This window comes from Pogona vitticeps, chromosome 2, assembly GCF_051106095.1.
Source record: "Pogona vitticeps strain Pit_001003342236 chromosome 2, PviZW2.1, whole genome shotgun sequence".
NCBI lineage: Eukaryota > Metazoa > Chordata > Lepidosauria > Squamata > Agamidae > Pogona > Pogona vitticeps.
Genome location: NC_135784.1, coordinates 85,385,377 through 85,404,129, shown reverse-complemented (window position 1 = coordinate 85,404,129; position 18,753 = coordinate 85,385,377). Strand labels below are relative to the sequence as shown.

General features: G+C 41.6%; 2 protein-coding genes across 2 annotated transcripts; both read left to right on the top strand.

Moving 5' to 3' along the window:
• Positions 1-1,044: 1,044 nt before the first annotated feature.
• LOC110077974 (ADP-ribosylation factor-like protein 3) lies at positions 1,045-12,358 on the top strand. The gene is made up of 6 exons (XM_020791607.3): positions 1,045-3,438; positions 4,361-4,504; positions 8,966-9,082; positions 9,477-9,527; positions 9,944-10,129; positions 10,842-12,358. The coding sequence occupies exons 1-6, from the start codon at positions 3,421-3,423 to the stop codon at positions 10,887-10,889; spliced, it is 564 nt and encodes a 187-aa protein (XP_020647266.1). The 5' UTR covers positions 1,045-3,420; the 3' UTR covers positions 10,890-12,358.
• Positions 12,359-13,949: 1,591 nt separating this feature from the next.
• On the top strand, positions 13,950-18,691 carry LMAN2 (lectin, mannose binding 2). Its single transcript, XM_020790290.3, has 8 exons — positions 13,950-14,164; positions 14,803-14,921; positions 15,068-15,185; positions 15,907-15,986; positions 16,162-16,323; positions 16,607-16,721; positions 16,947-17,066; positions 17,734-18,691. The coding sequence occupies exons 1-8, from the start codon at positions 13,999-14,001 to the stop codon at positions 17,892-17,894; spliced, it is 1,041 nt and encodes a 346-aa protein (XP_020645949.3). The 5' UTR covers positions 13,950-13,998; the 3' UTR covers positions 17,895-18,691.
• Positions 18,692-18,753: the final 62 nt, after the last annotated feature.

The window sequence follows — 18,753 nt, the reverse complement described above, 5'->3', positions numbered from 1 at the left end:
ACCTGATTAACAGGTTTTGCTACAGCTATTTCTACCTGTTGCACAAGAAAGCTTGAAAACACTTGAGCCATGTCTACGAGATGCTCAGAAATCACAAACCGTCTGGCTGAGGCTTGCAGTGGTTAAGAACCACTTCTGGGCTGCGCTTTGTGTCCCTCCTTCTGTGCACTCTAGTCGCTGTGCCTCTCCTTCCTCTTTTTTTTTCTGTGCCACTATAGGCCAAGTGAAATGTGAAATAAAATAAAATCTGTCTCTTGTGAATATCCATCATTACAGTGAGAATAAACTCCACCCATTAAGAATACAACAGCCAGTGGGAATACTGCCAATAATTAATTTTGAGCCCTGCCCACGGCCGTGTCCTGCTGCACTAAATTAGATTTGAGCTTCAAGGGGATGAACAGTTTGCACATTTCGGGGGAGGGCATGCAAGAACTTCGGGAGGCCAGATACAGCCAGTGATTAGGTGTCCACAGCCAGCTTCAAGCTTTGCAGAATGTATTTACATCAATGAGTCATCTGTGTATGAGTAATGCATATTCATCACATCCAAAGAAAAAATGCAGCCTTAGCAGGAGCCAAAGCCCAACAAACGGAATAGCATTAGGCATTCATGCAGATGGAGGATCTTTCAGTGGTATGACTGGAGTTTTTAATGGAGTAAATGTGCAGTGGTCATCCATTTCCTACAGAAGATCCAGGCAGCCTTCTGTGTTTTGGTGTCAGGGATTTGTGATGGAGATGGAAGAAATAATCTGCTGCTTTTAGCCATATCATTTTATACGTAGCTTTTAAATGTAATGCATTGCATACTTAGCATTTGCACAGGGACTCACTCAACTTTCACTCAACATGTGGCCAACCCAGCATATTGAGAATGAGATAGGAACTATTACTAATTCCTGTTATTACAGAAACAGTGCTGTATCTTCACTTAGATGGTTTAGACTAGATATAACATTTTATGCCTAAATTTAAAATATGTGCTGCTGCTTCTAAAAAGCCTGTACATAACAGAGTGTAACTTTCTCTGTCTGTGTGTCTTCTCCCCTGAAAACTCTTATAGCTCCTTTTTGGGTACCAGGCAGGAAAGGAAGGAAAAAAACTTCTTGTACTTCTTGTACTAGAACCATTTACAATCTTTGAAAGCCACATTCTGGTTTTCAGTACTGTGTCTTTATCGGGTAGTTTCCATTCTTATTTTGATAGCAAAGCAGACTACTGTTAGGTGGAGTGAAAGAGCTGCCCTAAGAAGCAGACTGTACATGTCATGAAATGGCTACAAGCTGCCCAGAATCCTATTGGTTTGTTACATTGGCATAAGCACAAAGGTACAAATTGCAGCAGTGAGTTGCCCCTAGTTAACCGGTTGCCACTTATATCTGTTGTCACACACTAAATCAGATTACTGTTATGCAAAGAAGACTTGTTTACTAGCAACAATTTGGTGCTGCAATGTATGCCATTGCGTTTACACTGACAGAATGAACCAATAGGATTCTGGCAACTGTTCATTATTTTAGTCAGTACTATAGTACATTTTCTCCACATCCCAGAAGAGGGAAAGATACTTCTGGGTTTTTCTTCACAGATGTCAAAAAAACCTGGCTAGCCTTGAGTATTATGCACCTTGAGAAGTTCCAGACATGGCTTTTGTTCCGGGGGGGGGATTAATTCTTTTTAAAATCATGTAGTTTCACAAGTCACATCACGTTTGTTTGTTTGTTTGTTTGTTTGTTTGTTTGTTTGTTTGTTTGTTTGTTCGTTCGTTCGTTCGTTCGTTCGTTCGTTTGTTCGTTTGTTCTCTTCTTTCTTTCTTTCCTTCTTTCCTTCTTTCTTTTCTTTTTCTTTTTGGTGACAGCCAAACTAAAGTGCGTCAACATCAGAGATTTTGTGGTATAGAAACTATTCCAGCTACTGTACTTTTTACTCATTTGGTTGCTTCTGTGTGTGGGTGGATCTCTTTCTTTCTCATTCTCTCTCACTCTGTCTCCAACCCCCACTTTGTGCTGTTCTCAGCTATAAAATATCCTGAGATGCAGCAGCCAGAACATTTTTCCTAATAAGGCTACACTACAAAGTTATATAAAGCCATTCTGAGAGCAGGCATTTTATTTTCAGGCTCTCTCCCAGTTGCAGGAGCTGAAGAGGGCATGTTGGAGGTCACTGTTTCATCGGTTGCCATAGGTGTGTGTGTGTGGGGGGGGTGACTTGACAGCACATAACAACAATACCCTTTCCCAGTCATCCCTAGCGTGAGATTTGCCTCCCCTCACCCCCAATGTTGCCTGTTGAGTTGGTGATTTCATTGACATAATGAGTACAAATACAAGATCTCTTTCCTGGATAGCCACAGATGATTCAGACCCCATCAGTTAATATACTGGCTCATACAAAGGTTAGGTACTAGCAAGTGTGAAGAGCTGCTCCTGAAATTCTCCACGGTCAGCATGAATTTTCACCACCCCAAATAACATGGTGCCATTTGCAAATTTGGCTGCCTTACTATGCATCTTGGTTTCTTCACACCATTGTATTTGACTGAGCAGTAGGATTCCAGATTCCACATTTGTTCTGTAATGTTTCGATTAGGTTAGGAGATAGCAGTTCAGCATGCAAAATGAGGCTTATAAACTCACCACACCCAATAAATTTGGCAAAATAGATGTTAACCAAGTAGCATTTCTTAAAGTGACACAAACTCGGATATGCCGAGAGAGTGACTGGACATGCATTTATTCATCCTCCTGAATAAACTGTTCTGAGAAGAAATTAAGGACCCATTTTTTTCAAGGAGCTCCAGAGCCCCTCGGTAGGCTAAAGACACACCTTCCCAGCAAAGCCACCCAGTACCACCTTCAAATAGCCTTAATTAGTGTTACAACACATCAAGAAGAGTTGCTTCTCCAAGCAGGACTGCTGGGATGTGAAGCCATCAGAGAAGAAAAGAGCACTGGCAAAAAAAAAAGCATGCAATATTGCTGGATGTAGATTCTACCCACAATGCTTCCTTCTGTGCCCACAGCTCCTCCCACATACTTTATGTAAAAGGAAAGGCCACACCAGCCTCTATCATATCACCCAGATGGAAACAATTTCCACTTCAGGTATGCAAGGCGAGAGGTGCCAAGCCAGGTATATGCCTCCCTTGAGTTGGGCAGACACGGCATCCCTCTCCTGTGGCTTCATCAGGGAGGACTAGATTGGGTCAGACCAGGGCGACAGCTGGCAGGGGAGATTTATCTAGGGTATTACTGAACACCCTGGGTAAATAGAGAAACACAAGCTAATTCTGGGGTTGTAATCCTCTTCCTTTTCTCTGCTGGAGCCTGGCATGTCAGTCACGCAGCAGGGACCTAGCTACCACTGGCCCAGGCAGCTTCTGTGCCTGGTTCTCCAGAGTATGTAGACGGCCTGACCATGGGTGAAGTGCAGAAGGTGAGTAAATTAGGAGCCTGTAGCAAGCCGCTTGGGGTGGGAGAGGGTCTTATTCACAGAGCAGCAGGATGGGCTGCCAAACTGGTTTCCCCAGAGCCGGTTTCAAAGACAAAAATGATAGGGTCCAACGGAGTATCTGCAACAAGGGGTCCTACAACAGCAGGTCGCAGGGTGGATTGCTCCTGTTCACCGCTCTAATTGGCCAGTCAACCGTGCCCTCATTCCTGATACTCCCATTCCTTCCCTCTCCCATCGGATCCCCCCACCACAGTCAGCCGGCTCTCATGGGAGGTCATTAATTCTTAAGACTGTCATAAGGCAGAAGTTATTTGATAGCATCTACCAACAACAAGCAACTTCAGGCCTCATTAGCCTTGGGTGTGTTTGTGTGTTTCCCTTTCCTCTTAGGTTTTCCCTCCCAAATATTTGTTGTGCTTTTGCAACCCCCTTGGGACTCTCCTGAGCCTGGTGGCATCTCCTGTGTGTGGGCAACAACCCCCACATCTCAACAAATAGAGAGATTAATAACCAAATGACAGCAGAAGAGAACCATGGTGCCAGGAGGTAGGCAAGTAGAATCATTCCTCCAGGGGGGAAAGAAACACAACTGGAATATGTGTAGTCACAAAAAGGCAGAATTAAAGGTGAAACGTTTCATGTTAATCGTGGAGTCTCTAAAGACACTCCTGTTTTTTTATCAGAGTTGGAGGTAGAGGTGGGGACAAATCATCATGTACAGAAAAAGCCCAACAAATATGTTGCTGTCTGTTGGAGGTGGTCTGTAAGGGTCGGTCCATGTCTACAGTAAACACATCTGAGCAGACACAGACACTAAGCTTAGCCTTGTTACTTTTTCATGATCTAGATCCTAAACAAGAATAAGAGCCCCCAATTATTTGACCTGTCTTTCCGCACCACACAGGGACTTCTCTCAGTCATTCAAAAGCTCAAAGGCTCTGAAGAGCAGGAACTGCGAATTGTTCTGCTTGGGCTGGACAATGCTGGGAAGACCACTTTGCTCAAGCAACTGGCCTCGGAGGAAGTCAGCACCATCACGCCTACACAGGTAAGCCCTTTGACAGGCAAGGTCAGCTGAAAGTGGTAAGGGTGAGACACACAATAAACATGAATTGGACCAGTCATTACATACAGTCTTAAAGAATCAGACTGGCAAAGAGGATCCTAACCAGCCTCTTGCTACAGCTTTTTCCAAAGGATAAGCAATAAGCCATATTAGTTTGTTGCTTGAGCAAAGTGAAGGAGGCATATAAGTTAAATAAAATAAAATAAATAAATTAGTTTGTTGCCACAAGAACCAACAAAAAAGTTGTGTGTTGTCTTCAAGGCTAAAACAAGCTTGCACAGATCATAGAAGATCTTATTTCTGCATTTATTCCCCCCCTCCCCCGATGTCACTTTCTAACATCCCATCCACCCCAAGAACAACCATGCATACTATACATATATACACCTGAGATCTTGGATAACGTTTCATGTAGCTAATTAAGTGGGTTTTAATCCATAAAACCTCATGATCTCATAAACTTCTTAGTCTGTTAGTTTTTGTTTCTACTGCATCTGTTCCTCTCATCCTCACCCTGAAGGACTGAGATGTGGCTACAGGAGAGGTTTGACCATTGCAGGGCCATAATTCTCCAGTGGCTGTAGCTTTTGTGGCAAGCCTATAGGCAGGATATTGATACAGCAGAGATGTGGGGGCACTGGCAGGACTTCGCAATGGTATTTATTTGGCTTCCAACTATCAGAATCCTCGAACCATGGCCATGGCGATTGGGGATTTCTGGGAGCTTAAGTTAAAAGAGGTAATTTTTCCAGTGTGCGGTATTGTTATGGTTCCTTAGAATTTTGCTTATCTGAGGGGCAAAACACGTTATGTGGAAGCTCATGTCTGTTTGCAGTGTGGCAGGAGCAAAAAAAAAAAAAAGCCTAAGCACCACACACCCATCATGCCACCATTCCATTCTGAGGAACTTTGTCAAGGTGCAGCAGCTGGCAGGGGGATTTATTACACTGCTAGGCATGTAATTTGTAGTTCAGTTTGGAAAGTCTAGTGCAGGGGTCTCAAACTCAATTTACCTGGGGGCCTCTGGAGGCAGAGGCTGGGTGAAGATGGGCTGCATCCGATTCTCCGCCAAGCGGAGCAAGAGCCCGAGGAAGCCACGAAGGAGTTTCCTTAGCCGGCAGACAGGCCGGCTGGCTGGCAGGCTGCAGTTCTGGATGGAGGGTGCAAGTGGGAGAGAGTCGTCGAGCGAGGCAAGGCTTTTTTTTTTACTCTTGACAGCAGTGGACGCGTGGGTGCTTCGGGGGGCAGGCAAGGCAGGGGCCGCAAACTATTGTCCGGCGGGCCGCAAATGGCCCCCGGGCCACATGTTTGAGACCCCTGGTCTAGTGTGATCAGGTGGTGATCTAGCTCACATTTTGGACCACTTGTGACATCATCCAGTTCAATCTGTTTTCTAGTGATTACATGGCATGTATGACCTTGTGAACCAAACCATCTAGAATTTTTTGTTTCAGCAGCAGGTCTACTTTTTTAAAAAAAATCTAGGCTGGAGTGCTGAGGACTGGATTGCAAGTGTGCCCAGAAGGATCACTTTAAATGAGATTATACTCAGTGAAGTGACTCTTTTCAGCAAAATCCTTCTTCCTTGTCTGATCACACCCTAAGATTAAAACTCCATGTTACGAACAAATGTATGCAAACAGGAGCTACTGCTCTAAAAATGTTCAAAATTTTAAAGGGATTTTTCTATCATGAAATTCCAGTGATCTAAATCTCTGTTGATCTTATATATTTCAAAATTAAGGATAATTTATTTACTCACACATCTTCTGTAGCCTTACATTTAGCAGCAGTGATGACTTCCTTTCATTCTTACTGGAATGACTCTCTGCTTGCTTGTGCTTCCTCCCTCTTGTGCAAGCAGCTGGCTGACATGTATGCAGGGAATATAAGTATACATTAAGGAACTCTGGGACTTGTAGTTCTGGGCTTAATTTCAGTCAGGAAGGGTCTGTGGGACAAACTTGTCTAAAAGTGCTCTTCTAGAAGATTAATCCTATTTATTCAGAAATGGATTGCAGTGGTCGAAGAAATGTAGGAACACTGCATTTGTTGTGATGACTAGGCAGTAGTTAAAAGTTCTGGTATTCTGAACAAAAGCATTCTCCAGATACTGAATGGCACTCTTTCATGTTTAGAATTACTTCACATTATTCCCCATAAAAGGCAATCTGTCATGAAAGAGGTGAGAGAATTATTGTACACCACTAGTGTTAAAGGTAGGAAATAAAATTCCTCTCTTCTTTCCGTACACATACACATTAATTTTCAGTCTATGTGTTTGCTTACTTGATTTTTACTCTGTCTTTCCTCCTCAGTGAGGATACAAGGTAGAATACAAAAATTTAAAGTCAACGATTAATTAAACTAAACCAATTAAATATAAAAACATAGTAAACAAAATTTTAAAACATTATTTCAAAACTATAAATCAGATTATAAAAGACCTCCTCATCTCAGTTGTTTGCCTGTTCCTCAAAAGCCTCTCTGAAGAGCAAAGTTTTATGTTGCCAGCTGAAGCCACACCTCCCACAGGAGGGAGTTTCATAATCTGGGAGCAGCCACAGAAATAGCCGCTCTGGAGTCCTCACCAAATGTGCTTGTGAACAGAAGCCATTACCCTAAGAATCTTAAGACACATGGAAGCTTGTAAGGGAATATGGTCTTTCAGATAGCCTGGACCTAAGCCTTAAAGGGCTTTAAAGGTCAAGAGCAGCAGTTTAAATATGGCCCAGAAATGAACTGGCAACCAATTAAGCTGTTGTAATAGGGGTGGGTGGTACATGATGGGATGTGAGGCACAGCAACACACCTGACTTTTCAAGGGGAAGTCTAACACAGCACAGGTTGAATCCCTATTCTGTGGTCTGCTTTTCGGCTGACCAGGAGCACCGCTGTCTTGCTGGCTTAAACTTCAATTTGTTCACCCTCATCCAATCTATTAATGACTCCAGGCACTGATTTGCCCCATCAGAAAGGGCTGGGGCCAGTGCAAAACAGTGCTTCCAAGTCCCATCCTAGACAGCGGGTCCAGATAGATATCATGCTTGATGATATTTATTTATTTATTTATTTATTTATTTATTTATTTATTTATTTATTTATTTATTTATTTATTTATTTATTTATTAAAAACTGCTGAGAGGTCCAGCAGAACCAACTGGGATACACTCTTCCTGTCTAGTTCCCAGCATTGGTCACGTATAATGATGGAGTGTAATTCATCCAGAACAAACTAAGCAAAGGCTGTTTGACATGTCTTATAGTAAAACCCTCTGCCACTTCTCTGCTCTTACTTGCTACTATAGGAAACAATTATTCCTGATCTAAACAGGCTGTTGGCCTACAATAAAGCTTCCATATTACGTATAATTTGGACCTAAGCCATTTAGACTGCATAATCATCATAGTTATTCTGAGATTAAGTTTCATTTAACTCAACTGAATGACACACAGAATTGTACCACAAATTCCACTGAAACCTGTGGCGTGTATTTTTGCTTAAATATGTATAAGATTGTATCCGTGTGTTGTACTGTCCTTAGCCAAAACAACTCATCTGTAAAAGTTTCCCATATAAACATCAAGAGACATATACTGTATTCAGGATCTCTGACTTGGAATATGATTAGACAGACATTTGCCCCACTGTTTGTGCTGGAGTTCTCAATGTTAATTTCAATTTTTTTTCCTGTTAGCTACAAGATGTAAACCTAACTGCATGAAGTCTTCGTACATCAGTATTCAGTGTTGTTGTTGGTTTTTTTTATAGTGTGTCCACTCACATTGATTTGTTTTATTTTCTGGCTATTGTGATTCTCTATATTGTTTCTTTAGTGGCAATCTGGACTCTTGGCAGAGAGTACGGCTAATGACAGAGAGCCTGTAATAGACTGTAGAAAGAAATATACCTAACTTGATCCTCTGCTGTGTGGACACCTGCAATGCACTTTCCCATAATAGACATTTCTGCTTGAACAATTACGATTTCAACCAGTGCAAAATGCCAGTGCGCGGTAGAGAAAACTTTGCATCAGCCCAGGATAATCTCCTGTGTATTTGCCCTTTAAAGAAACTCTGACCTGTTCATGCCGTAGACACCAGACAGTAACATTACCTAGAAGCCTATTCACGGGCCAACAGGTGGAGTTTGTCACTCTTGTATGAACCTAGTCTAGTCGATCTAGTCAAAAGTGGCTGCTTGTCAAGACCTGTAAGATTTTGAGTTTCCCTGCAGTACTCAGGGAGAGAACCATTAGCTATTCAGAAGTTCTGCTGATGTTGAAAACATCTGGAGAATCAAATACTCTGCACTCTGGCATAGGCTGTATGTGGTCTCTCATTCACCAGACTTCCACATTAGAAATGGTGAGTTATGGTAAGTTCAGTCTGCTATGAATATGCAGTAGTTTCCTACTATTCTCTTCTGCTTCCTTTTCAAAGGGATTCAATATCAAGAGTGTCCACTCTCATGGTTTCAAGCTTAACGTTTGGGATATAGGGGGACAGCGGGCCATTCGGGCCTATTGGAAGAAGTATCTGGGCAGCACAGATCTGCTGGTAAGCTTACCCACTCCTAAAACTGCCTTTGCAGTACAGTAACATGTTTTTAGAAATAAGGGCAACATAGTGACATGTAGCCTAAAGCCAGCTCTATTGTTAAGCAGTATAAACTGATCACACAGATGGCAGATAAGGGGTACCATACATGGATAGCAGATTGTAGTTATTCAGGTTTCTATTATTATTATTATTATTATTATTATTATTATTATTATTATTATTATTATTATTATTATTATTATTATTATTATTATTATTATTATTATTATTATTACATTTCTCTAGTTACTGGGTGGAGTTGGTGTTGGCATTTGGATTTATTTTTTAATCTCAGAACTGTCTTATGGTTGGTAGCAGGTACTGTAATTCTCTTTTTCTGTTGTTTTTACAGATCTATGTTATTGACAGTGCTGATAAGAAACGCTTTGAGGAGACTGGGCAGGTAGGGTAGACTCCTCCCTATCTCCAGCGCCCTAACCCCAATCTACAGCAGAGACTCGTGCAAACATTTTGTCCAGCAATGTGAAATCTGGGAGTGATATAGGGTCAACATTTTGTCACTAATAACAGGGTCTCAAAGCAGAAGCAAGAGTCCAGATTGCTTCAACCTCCATGCCTCAATCTCACAACCTTCCACCTTCCATAGTTTAGTTGACAGAGACAGTATGGTTATTGTCATCTTATGATGCTGAAGTTGAGCACAGAACTTCTCAGGGAGGGAAGATGACAAAGAAAGAACTTGTGTTTGGAAGCCATGTCCACAACCGTGAATATTTCCTCTCCATCTAGAAGGTTTCTGATGTGATTTTTTTTCCCAAAGGAGCTTGCTAAGAACCTATTGAATTCTGTTTTTCACAGGAGTTGTCTGAACTGGTAGAAGATGAGAATCTCAATGGCGTTCCTTTGTTGGTATTTGCCAACAAGCAGGATCTAGCAACAGCATCTCCTGCAGCAGAAATTGCTGAAGGGCTCAATCTACACACATACCGAGACCGGGCATGGCAAATCCAAGCCTGTTCAGCGCTATCTGGTGAAGGAGTTCAGGTACAAAGAGAGAGAGAAAGAGAGAGAGAGTATTATGCATGACAAATTATTATATATTTGTTGTATGTACCTTTTCTGCCCAAAATGGTACTATCTGGTGGAGTTCAGATACAAATATGTTTGTGTGTGAGAGAGAGAGAGACAGAGAGAGAGAGAGACAGAGAGAGAGAGAATATTATACATGACAATTTATTATATATTTGTTACATGTACTGTATCTTTTCTGCCATGAGTCCAAAATGGTACTATCTGGTTGAGTTCAGGTACAAATGTGTGTGTGTGTGTGTGTGTGTGTGTGTGTGTGTGTGTGTGTGTGTGCGCGTGAGAGAGAGAGAGAGAGAGAGAGAGAGAGAGAGAATATTATACATGACAAATTATTATATATTTGTTACATGTACCTTTTCTGCTGTGAGCCCAAAACAGTACTGTATTAATGATTGTCCTCCCCTCTTCACTTTATCTTCACAACACTGCTTGAGGTAGGTCAGTTTGTAGTAGGATGAATTGAATCAAGCAGGGCCACCCATTTGAGCTTCACGGCCAGGCGGCAGGTTGGTGGGACCCAAACCTGAACCTCCCAAGCCCCAGTTCAACCCTGTCACCAATAACTGCACAACACTATTTTGAAGCTGACATTAGTAGATGAAGACCCTCAGAGTTGGAATTAGAGCCCAGCAAGGGATGTCATTGACTTCATCTTTGCTCTTTCTAGGATGGGATGAACTGGATTTGCAGCCAGATGACAAGTCGGAAAAAATGAGAGCACTGAGTACAGAAATGACATTTCATCTCTTCAGAATCCCATACCCACAGATTCAGTCCTAGTGGGTACAGGAGGTTTACAGGGATTCCAGGACAAGAGAGGAAATTTCCTTAATATTTTGAGTTGTCTGAAACATCTGACCCAAATAGCAACCAACGGTCTCATCCACACATAGTCTACATTGGGAAGCAAGGTTACATTTTTTAAAAAAACATCTAGGAATTATAACTGTGACAAAGCCCCTATATGAAGCCAAGAAAATCTTAAAAGAATTTCCAAGCTTAAAATGAATATTGAGCATATACTGTTGAGCCTACAAACACTCCAAGAGCATAAACTCACCTGTCAATGTATTATACAAGATTTCCATTGATTTCACATGTTACTATACAGTTGCACTGTTGTGGCTATTCCAAAGACGCACTTTAAACTTCCAGCCTATTCAGCTTCTCTTTTCCTTTGGCATGGGGGCATATTCATCTACTGACAGTTTCTAAGACTCAATGGCTATAGAATTCCCTTCATTCCTAACTGGAGCAGAAAATCAGCAAGAAGTCAGCAAGCAAGATCTTTAGGAGAAAAATTTTCATCCAGTGCTTGATATCCTGTGCTGTAGAACTGATCCAGAAGAGTTGCTCCAGAAAATTTTTAAAGTTCCTGAAAATGTGGGACATAAACATCTCAATGTACTTCTCTTATGGATGAGGGAGGAGCATTAGGCTTCCCACCAGCCAGGACCAGGAAACAAAAGCTCCATCCTGCCAAAGTCTTTCTACTTATGAGGAATGTGGAGAAGCAGGGGAAGAGATTTAAACCTCCTAAAATTGAATATGCTTTTGCTGATCAAACAGTGGCTCCTACCACAGGGTCCTATCCTGAAGCTAGCAAAGGAATATAATTAGTGCACCAGGAAAGAAACTGGGCAAAGGTGTTCTTGGACATATCCATTACGCAGGCATCTAGGAACAATGCCACATCCAGAAGCACCCCAGACTAGTACACTTGCTCTTTTGGATGAAATGCAATCCCATCTAGAACAATCTCAGGTTATATTTTCTACTGACCAAGATGACATCTAACTTCTCCAGACTGAATCTCAGCTTGTTTGGCCAAGGTCCAAACTTAGTTTCAAGATAAAGATTGCAGGCCTCAAGGTCTAATTTTTGGACGTCCGTATTTCTTTCCCCATGCCCTAATTTTTGTACCACCTGGTGTAATAAAAAAAATTCTGGAGAACTTGCAAGCTTACACACTTTTGTAGATTTTGATTTGTCATAATAAAAGTATTGTTCAACTATGGATTTTGTTTTTCTTTTGTTAAACCTCCAAACCAGAGGTGTAAAACTCAATTTGTACTTGGTCCGCATTGGCATTATGGTTGCCCTCAAAGGTCTGGTTGTATCTGTAAGACTATATAAATGTATCTACTCTTTATCTTATTAAATATAATCCTCATTCAATTATCACTTTTTGACTCTTTACTGCTTGGAATGCTGAGATTAGAAGTCCTGCTGGGCGGATTGCCAGCATCCTTGTGGAACATTATGGGTGAATGAGTAAGCACCTGCGTATTGTATACTACACAGTAGCAGGCAACACTGGGAGGGCCACATGAAATGGCCCAGTGTGCCAGATTCGCCCGCAGGCCTTGAGTTCGCCACATGTGCTCTAAACATTTCACTGCCTTCAACCCCTTGAAAAACTTTACAGATAATTTCCCTAATCCCCAACCAAAATAGCAAGATTTTTTTCTCTCCAGAATTTAGGAATCCTGATCTTCTGCAGTCTCCAGGAAGGACATCTTCATTACCCCCTCACTGCAGCACAGATTATGAGTGCCAAAGAATCTAAAACAAGATACTGAATTTAAGAATATGATCAGTGCAGTAGGAAATACAAATCAACAGTAGCCCTTAACTGCATTTCTCTCACTTGTGAGCATTTTTCTCTTCCTATCAACAGGCAAGGTCTACATTGATTTCTTGTTCCTTGCTGTTCTTTATCCAAGGAATTTACACAGTAATTAGATTGTTTTCCTGCAATGCATAAGAGGCAGACAGCCTGTTGAGCATGGAATCATCCAGTCTTGAACTGGTATAATGCAGTTTTCATTTGGGAGTCTTCCCACAGTTATGGAACATATTTAAAAAACCCACACAGCTAGTACCACAATAATATGTATCTTTATTTAGAAATAGGGTAAATGCCATTGACAATAAGAGGATTCAGAATAGTTCTGTCTTCCCCATCCCGCCTCCAACATAAAGACTGTTTTCCTGAAAATAAGACCTAACCTGAAAATAAGCCCTAGTATGATTTTTCAGGATGCTTGTAATATAAGCCCTACCCCAAAAATAAGGCCCAGTTAAGTGAAACCCCCATCCTCCACCATTGTGCAGCATTCTGCAGCAACCAGAAGATGACATGACTGTAAAATAAAACATCCCCTGAAAATAAGCCCTAATGCATTTTTGGAGCAAAAATGAATATAAAATATCTTATTTTCGGGGAAACACAGTAGAGAGTACATCTGGTTTGGAACTTTCTGCTGGTAAGCACAGAAAGAGCAGCTGCTCCGCTCTTTACCCCTCACCTCAGCTCCAATGCAACTGGGGCTGAGGTGCTGGATAGATAGATGTTCCCTGGCTGCCCAGGAGAGAATTCTGCAGAACTCTGTCTTTAACTTCTCACAGAGGGGGACCTACAACATTCACCGCACGGGACCCCACAATTAACAGCCCCATATATACTGTAGGGGAGAGTGTGGCTCAGAGGCGGAGACAAAGGGGCGAGTGCAATGGTCCTCCGAACATCTCCGGCGACGGGGAGGAAGAGAGCCCGAGGAGGGAAGCCATTTCGAAAGACCCGCACTCCAGCCACCGGCGTACAGACACGTCACATTCTTCGCGGAGCCCAGATCGTCCCGGAATTGGACGAGAGAGGCGCGTCTGCCTTCTCCTCTCTTTTTTTTCCTAGTTCCAAAGCTCCTGAAGGGCGCGGCTTCTGCCATAGAATTCTCCAATCTATGGTTTCGGTTTCCAGCTGGTTTCCTTCCGGGCTACAGGGTCAACCGGAAGTAGGAAGAAGAGGGGCTGGAGGGAGTAGGATGGTGGTGGGTCCGGGAGGTGGCGGGGGCTTCGGGATGGTGCTGCCGCCCCTGCTCTTTCTTCAGCTCCTCCTGGCCGGGACCGTGCCGCGAGGAGCCGCTGAGCTCACGGATGGCAACAGCGAGCACCTAAAACGGGAGCATTCCCTTATCAAACCTTACCAAGGTGTGTGCTTGGGGGGGAGCAGAGGTTGTCACTTTGCCATCCCTTCCCTCCTGATGCCCTTCATACCTTCTTTAGCACCGTGGCTTTGTTTGGGAAAGGCGTGGCCTTGTTGTTGACCCCCTTGAGGGGCTTGGTTTCATCTTTTTATCAGGCAGGGAGGGTAGCCAAAGTTCTGGGGACGCGGGAATAATATTGTCCATGATGCACGCATGTTCTTTCCCAAGGCTATATAGCAAATAAAACTCCACAAGCCTCCCTGTATCCTCATCGGTCCGTGAAATTAGAATGGCACTATTAAAAAATGAGAAAGGAGGCTCTGCTTCCTGTAATATGTAAATCTTATTAGAACACCCTGGTAAATAAAGTAGTGCCAATTGTTGTGTTAATTCTCTCTGACCTATGTTATGGATTGATCACTTTCTACTAAATGTTCAACAAAGAAGCTGGAGGAAGACCATGAACGGGATTCCTGCCTATATTAAGTGAGTTTTTAGAACTGATTTAGGTATGTTACTTTGCTGTGTATTTATATATATCTACAGAATCCATTGTCAATTATAATTCCAAGCAGTACTCACAAATAAAAATACTTTTTTTTCTGTAGTGGACAACTCCTTAGTATCATTTGTGTTTTTTAGGGGTTGGCTCCAGCTCGATGCCCCTCTGGGATTTTCAAGGAAGCACAATGTTGACCAGCCAGTATGTTCGACTGACCCCTGATGAGCGCAGCAAAGAAGGTTCTATTTGGAACAGAGTGGTGAGTGTAATTTTAATAAAGAAGTGATGGAATGTGACTGAAAGTGATTTTCCTTATAGTTACTAAAAATGTGTGTGCAATCAGTGTTGGAAGGATTTTGTGAAACATTCCCACTGGTGCTTAGGTCAGTTTATTCTGTCTTCTAGCCCTGCTTCCTAAAGGATTGGGAACTCCATGTTCAGTTCAAGATCCATGGAGCAGGAAAGAAGAATCTGCATGGGGATGGTTTTGCTTTGTGGTACACTCAAGAACGCCTTACTACAGGTACTGGGGCAAGTTTAATAGACAGAAAGGTATCTTGCTGTTGTAGATTCTGTTATTATGAGATGGATTGGTTTCTGTACTCAGTGAAGAATTATATTCAACCGAGTTTTTGGGTTTTGCCAGAATCTTCCGGGATTTTTAGTCACACATCAATTGTTGCAATGGAGTATGTGATCCCTGAAATCTTCTTAATTGTTCCACTAACTCCCATAAAACCCTTTGAGACAGGTTGTGTATATTATCCTTGTGTAATTTGAGTTGAAACAAAGAAATTGAGAGAGAAACAAGAAATAGAGTTTCTTGTCTACAAAGCAACTTATTTGGTTAAGTTGTGATTTTTCCTTATTGTTACTATAAGGAACGTGGGTTTCTTATCATAAAACTTTACCTACTTAACATGAGGCTTTAGGAGGTTGTGTATGTGCTACACTTTAGTATACTGTATGCTGTTTCTGAAGCTAGCTAGTCTTCTCCATATCCAAGTATATCTTTTGTTCATATTCTTTGAAAAGAATAAGATGTTCTTTCTCTGAAGGTTATTTGACAGCTTCCAAGTATTTCAGCCTGGCTGGTTCTTTCTTCATGGATGGAATGTTCTCTGTAGTTAACAAACATATTTAGTTTCAAGTTGAGTTTCTGCTGAGTTGCTGGACCTATGGATTTAGCTAAATAAATTTGCAAGGATAGCCCCTTTCACTCTATTGGTCTTTATTTCCCTCAGGCCCTGTTTTTGGAAGCAAAGATAACTTTCATGGCTTGGCCATTTTTCTGGACACCTATCCAAATGATGAAGCTACAGAGGTGAGTAGTGACTGGAATGTGTCTTAAGAGCTACCTGTACTTGCAAACTAAACCTAGAGTGTAATATTATCTGGGAGGAATTGGAGCACATGCAGATAGAGGTTTGTTTGTAGGTATTTAGGATAAAAAGGATGTGCAACATAGTGAAGATTTTGAATTATACTTTATTTTGCAGCGTGTTTTCCCATACATCTCTGCCATGGTGAACAATGGATCCGTGTCCTATGACCATAGCAAGGATGGCCGTTGGACAGAGCTGGCAGGCTGTACAGCTGACATTCGTAATCAGAACCATGACACATTTTTGGCTGTCCGCTACTCCCGGGGACGTCTGACGGTAAGCTAGCCCAGGCCTGTACAATGAAGAATTTGTTCACAGTTTGTCTCAGATGCAAACATGGTGGGAGGTTTGTGGTTAGCAAGGATGAATAGGCTGAATCATTACTGTAACAACAATTTTCAGTGAAGTACAAAAGTGACAGTAATTATGCAGAAAAGATGGTATGACTGGGCCATCTTCTCTTTCTCAGAAAGGAGATTAAAGTGTACTTCTGTGCTCTCTTCAGGTACCTAAAAAGAGTGCATGTTGTTAATGTTCTCACTTATAACCTTTTTTCCAGGTGATGACAGATGTTGAAGATAAAAATGAATGGAAAAATTGCTTTGATGTTGCAGGAGTCAGACTGCCCACTGGCTACTACTTTGGAGCATCTGCTGGTACAGGAGATCTGTCTGGTGAGTGAGGCATAATTTGCTGTACAGCCTGAATGTGCTAGTCTAGATAAATCAGAGCCACCATGGGGTAGAATGAGCATATTCTATTCACTGGACAAATTTACATCTGTTACCTCTTCCCTGCTATTGGAATCTTTAAAGGGAAGTGAAAAGGCCTTCTGCCTCTAAGGAAAGGAAATTAAACATGATCTTATAATGTCCCATTGCCACATAATTGTTTCCTAGACAATCATGATATCATCTCAATGAAGCTGTTCCAGCTGATGGTAGAACATACACCAGAGGAAGAAAATATTGATTGGACAAAGATTGAGCCTAGTGTCAGCCTCCTCAAGTCACCCAAAGGTGAGTTACTGGTGTTTCTGCCTTGAATACTCTATGAACCAAATGGAAGGTCAAGCAATAGACTGAGATGAAGATCTGGATATTCTCTTGTAGAAAGTACATTTTATAATTCCCAATGCAAAACTACAAGAAAGTAATTCCAGGTCTAAATATATCATGCTGAATACAGTGTTGCTTTCAAATAAATGTATTTTAAGACTTAGTTGTGTGCATGTGTAAAGATTAATATTACATTTTTCATGTAGTCCTATGAAGTTTTAATAGTATCAGATTGGATTCATTTTCAGTTGTTGATTTGTTTGTTTGCCATGTTCAATAAAAGACCTTTCCAAAACTTTTGATATTGTCTTTGTAATCGTCTTTCCTGGAAAAGCTGCATACAGGATCTATAAAAGTGTACTATGTTTCACAAAAGTCATGTCCATGTGAAAATTCTTTAGTTTTTGTTGTTATCCTCTAAAATAACTTTAGAGTTCTCCATGTTTATGCGTGTGTTGAAATCTTCTTTACTGTTTTCTGATCTGGTATTATGTGTTTTATAATCCTCTGGTATTCATTGTTTCTAGAGCTCAGAATTTTGCTAGCCTGTATGAATTAGTTCCTTATCTACCATCAGAACATGTGTGTTGTAAATGTTTAACTCCCTAAATTCTCTTCTCTTCTTTAGATAATGTTGATGACCCAACAGGAAACTTCCGTAGTGGACCTTTGACAGGCTGGAAAGTCTTCCTGTTGCTGTTGTGCTCTCTGCTTGGCATCATTGTGTGTGCTGTGGTGGGAGCTGTGGTCTTCCAGAAACGCCAGGAGCGGAACAAACGATTTTACTAGCAGGGGGTGTGGGCCCAGATTCTGGGCGCTTTGGGAATATTTTTTTACAGTGGGGGAGGGAGAATTGTATAGACTCTGATTTTTAAAAGGCTCTTTCAGAGAAATATATGGAATATTTTCATATCTTTTTTTGTCTTGGGAACACTAGCCAGACAAGCTGTGTCAAACAATTTGGAATAGAAGGTGTAGCCCTAATTAGGAGCCTGGTTTTTCTCTTTCCTGAATGGTATTCAGAGTCATTCGGCTTATTTTTTAACATCTTGATTTAAGGGAAAAAGCAAATGGAGCTGTGTTTAGATGTGAGAAATTGTAAGTATTCCTCCTCTGTGGAGCATGGCTCTGCATGCCAGCTTTTATCAGCTGGTGGTTTCTCTAACAGGATAGTATTTCCATACTCCTGCTAACCCTGCTGGGGTATTTTTTTTATACAGCCCACAGACAAATCAACTGCAACGTGGGTGTTTTGAACTGAATGTACTTTGTATAGTCTCAGAGCTTCTGGTATTACTGGGACTGAGACTAGACTACCCCACAACAACTAGTAACCATCAAATGTTTTTCTCCTTTGGTGATGGAAACTGTGAATGCATTGACTGGGGAGAGTGGAAGGTTGATTTTTCCCCCCCAGTCACTGTGGAGTATGTGCTACAGACGCTGAAACTCCATATCATTAAGCATCTGAAATTGGTGATTCTGGTGACAGGATTGTATTTTTCCATAGCCACATCACTGTATGTGCATTTGGAAGACAATTGGTTGAAAAGAAATGTGTGAAATAAAAAGGAAAATGGATCTTAGCTTGTGGTCCTTCATAATTATCAATGGTATTTTCTGTTATGGATACCTTTAATGTGATGCA

What these genes read in the sequence shown, in the direction of transcription:
- LOC110077974 (XM_020791607.3), top strand. An exon ending in TGGGCAGCACAGATCTGCTG is followed by an intron (nt 9,083 to 9,476) that starts GTAAGCTTACCC and finishes TTGTTTTTACAG; the next exon opens with ATCTATGTTATTGACAGTGC. An exon ending in GCTTTGAGGAGACTGGGCAG is followed by an intron (nt 9,528 to 9,943) that starts GTAGGGTAGACT and finishes TGTTTTTCACAG; the next exon opens with GAGTTGTCTGAACTGGTAGA.
- LMAN2 (XM_020790290.3), top strand. Translation starts at nt 13,999, where the DNA reads ATGGTGGTGGGTCCGGGAGGTGGCGGGGGCTTCGGGATGGTGCTGCCG. An exon ending in CAAATGATGAAGCTACAGAG is followed by an intron (nt 15,987 to 16,161) that starts GTGAGTAGTGAC and finishes TTTATTTTGCAG; the next exon opens with CGTGTTTTCCCATACATCTC. An exon ending in ACTCCCGGGGACGTCTGACG is followed by an intron (nt 16,324 to 16,606) that starts GTAAGCTAGCCC and finishes CCTTTTTTCCAG; the next exon opens with GTGATGACAGATGTTGAAGA.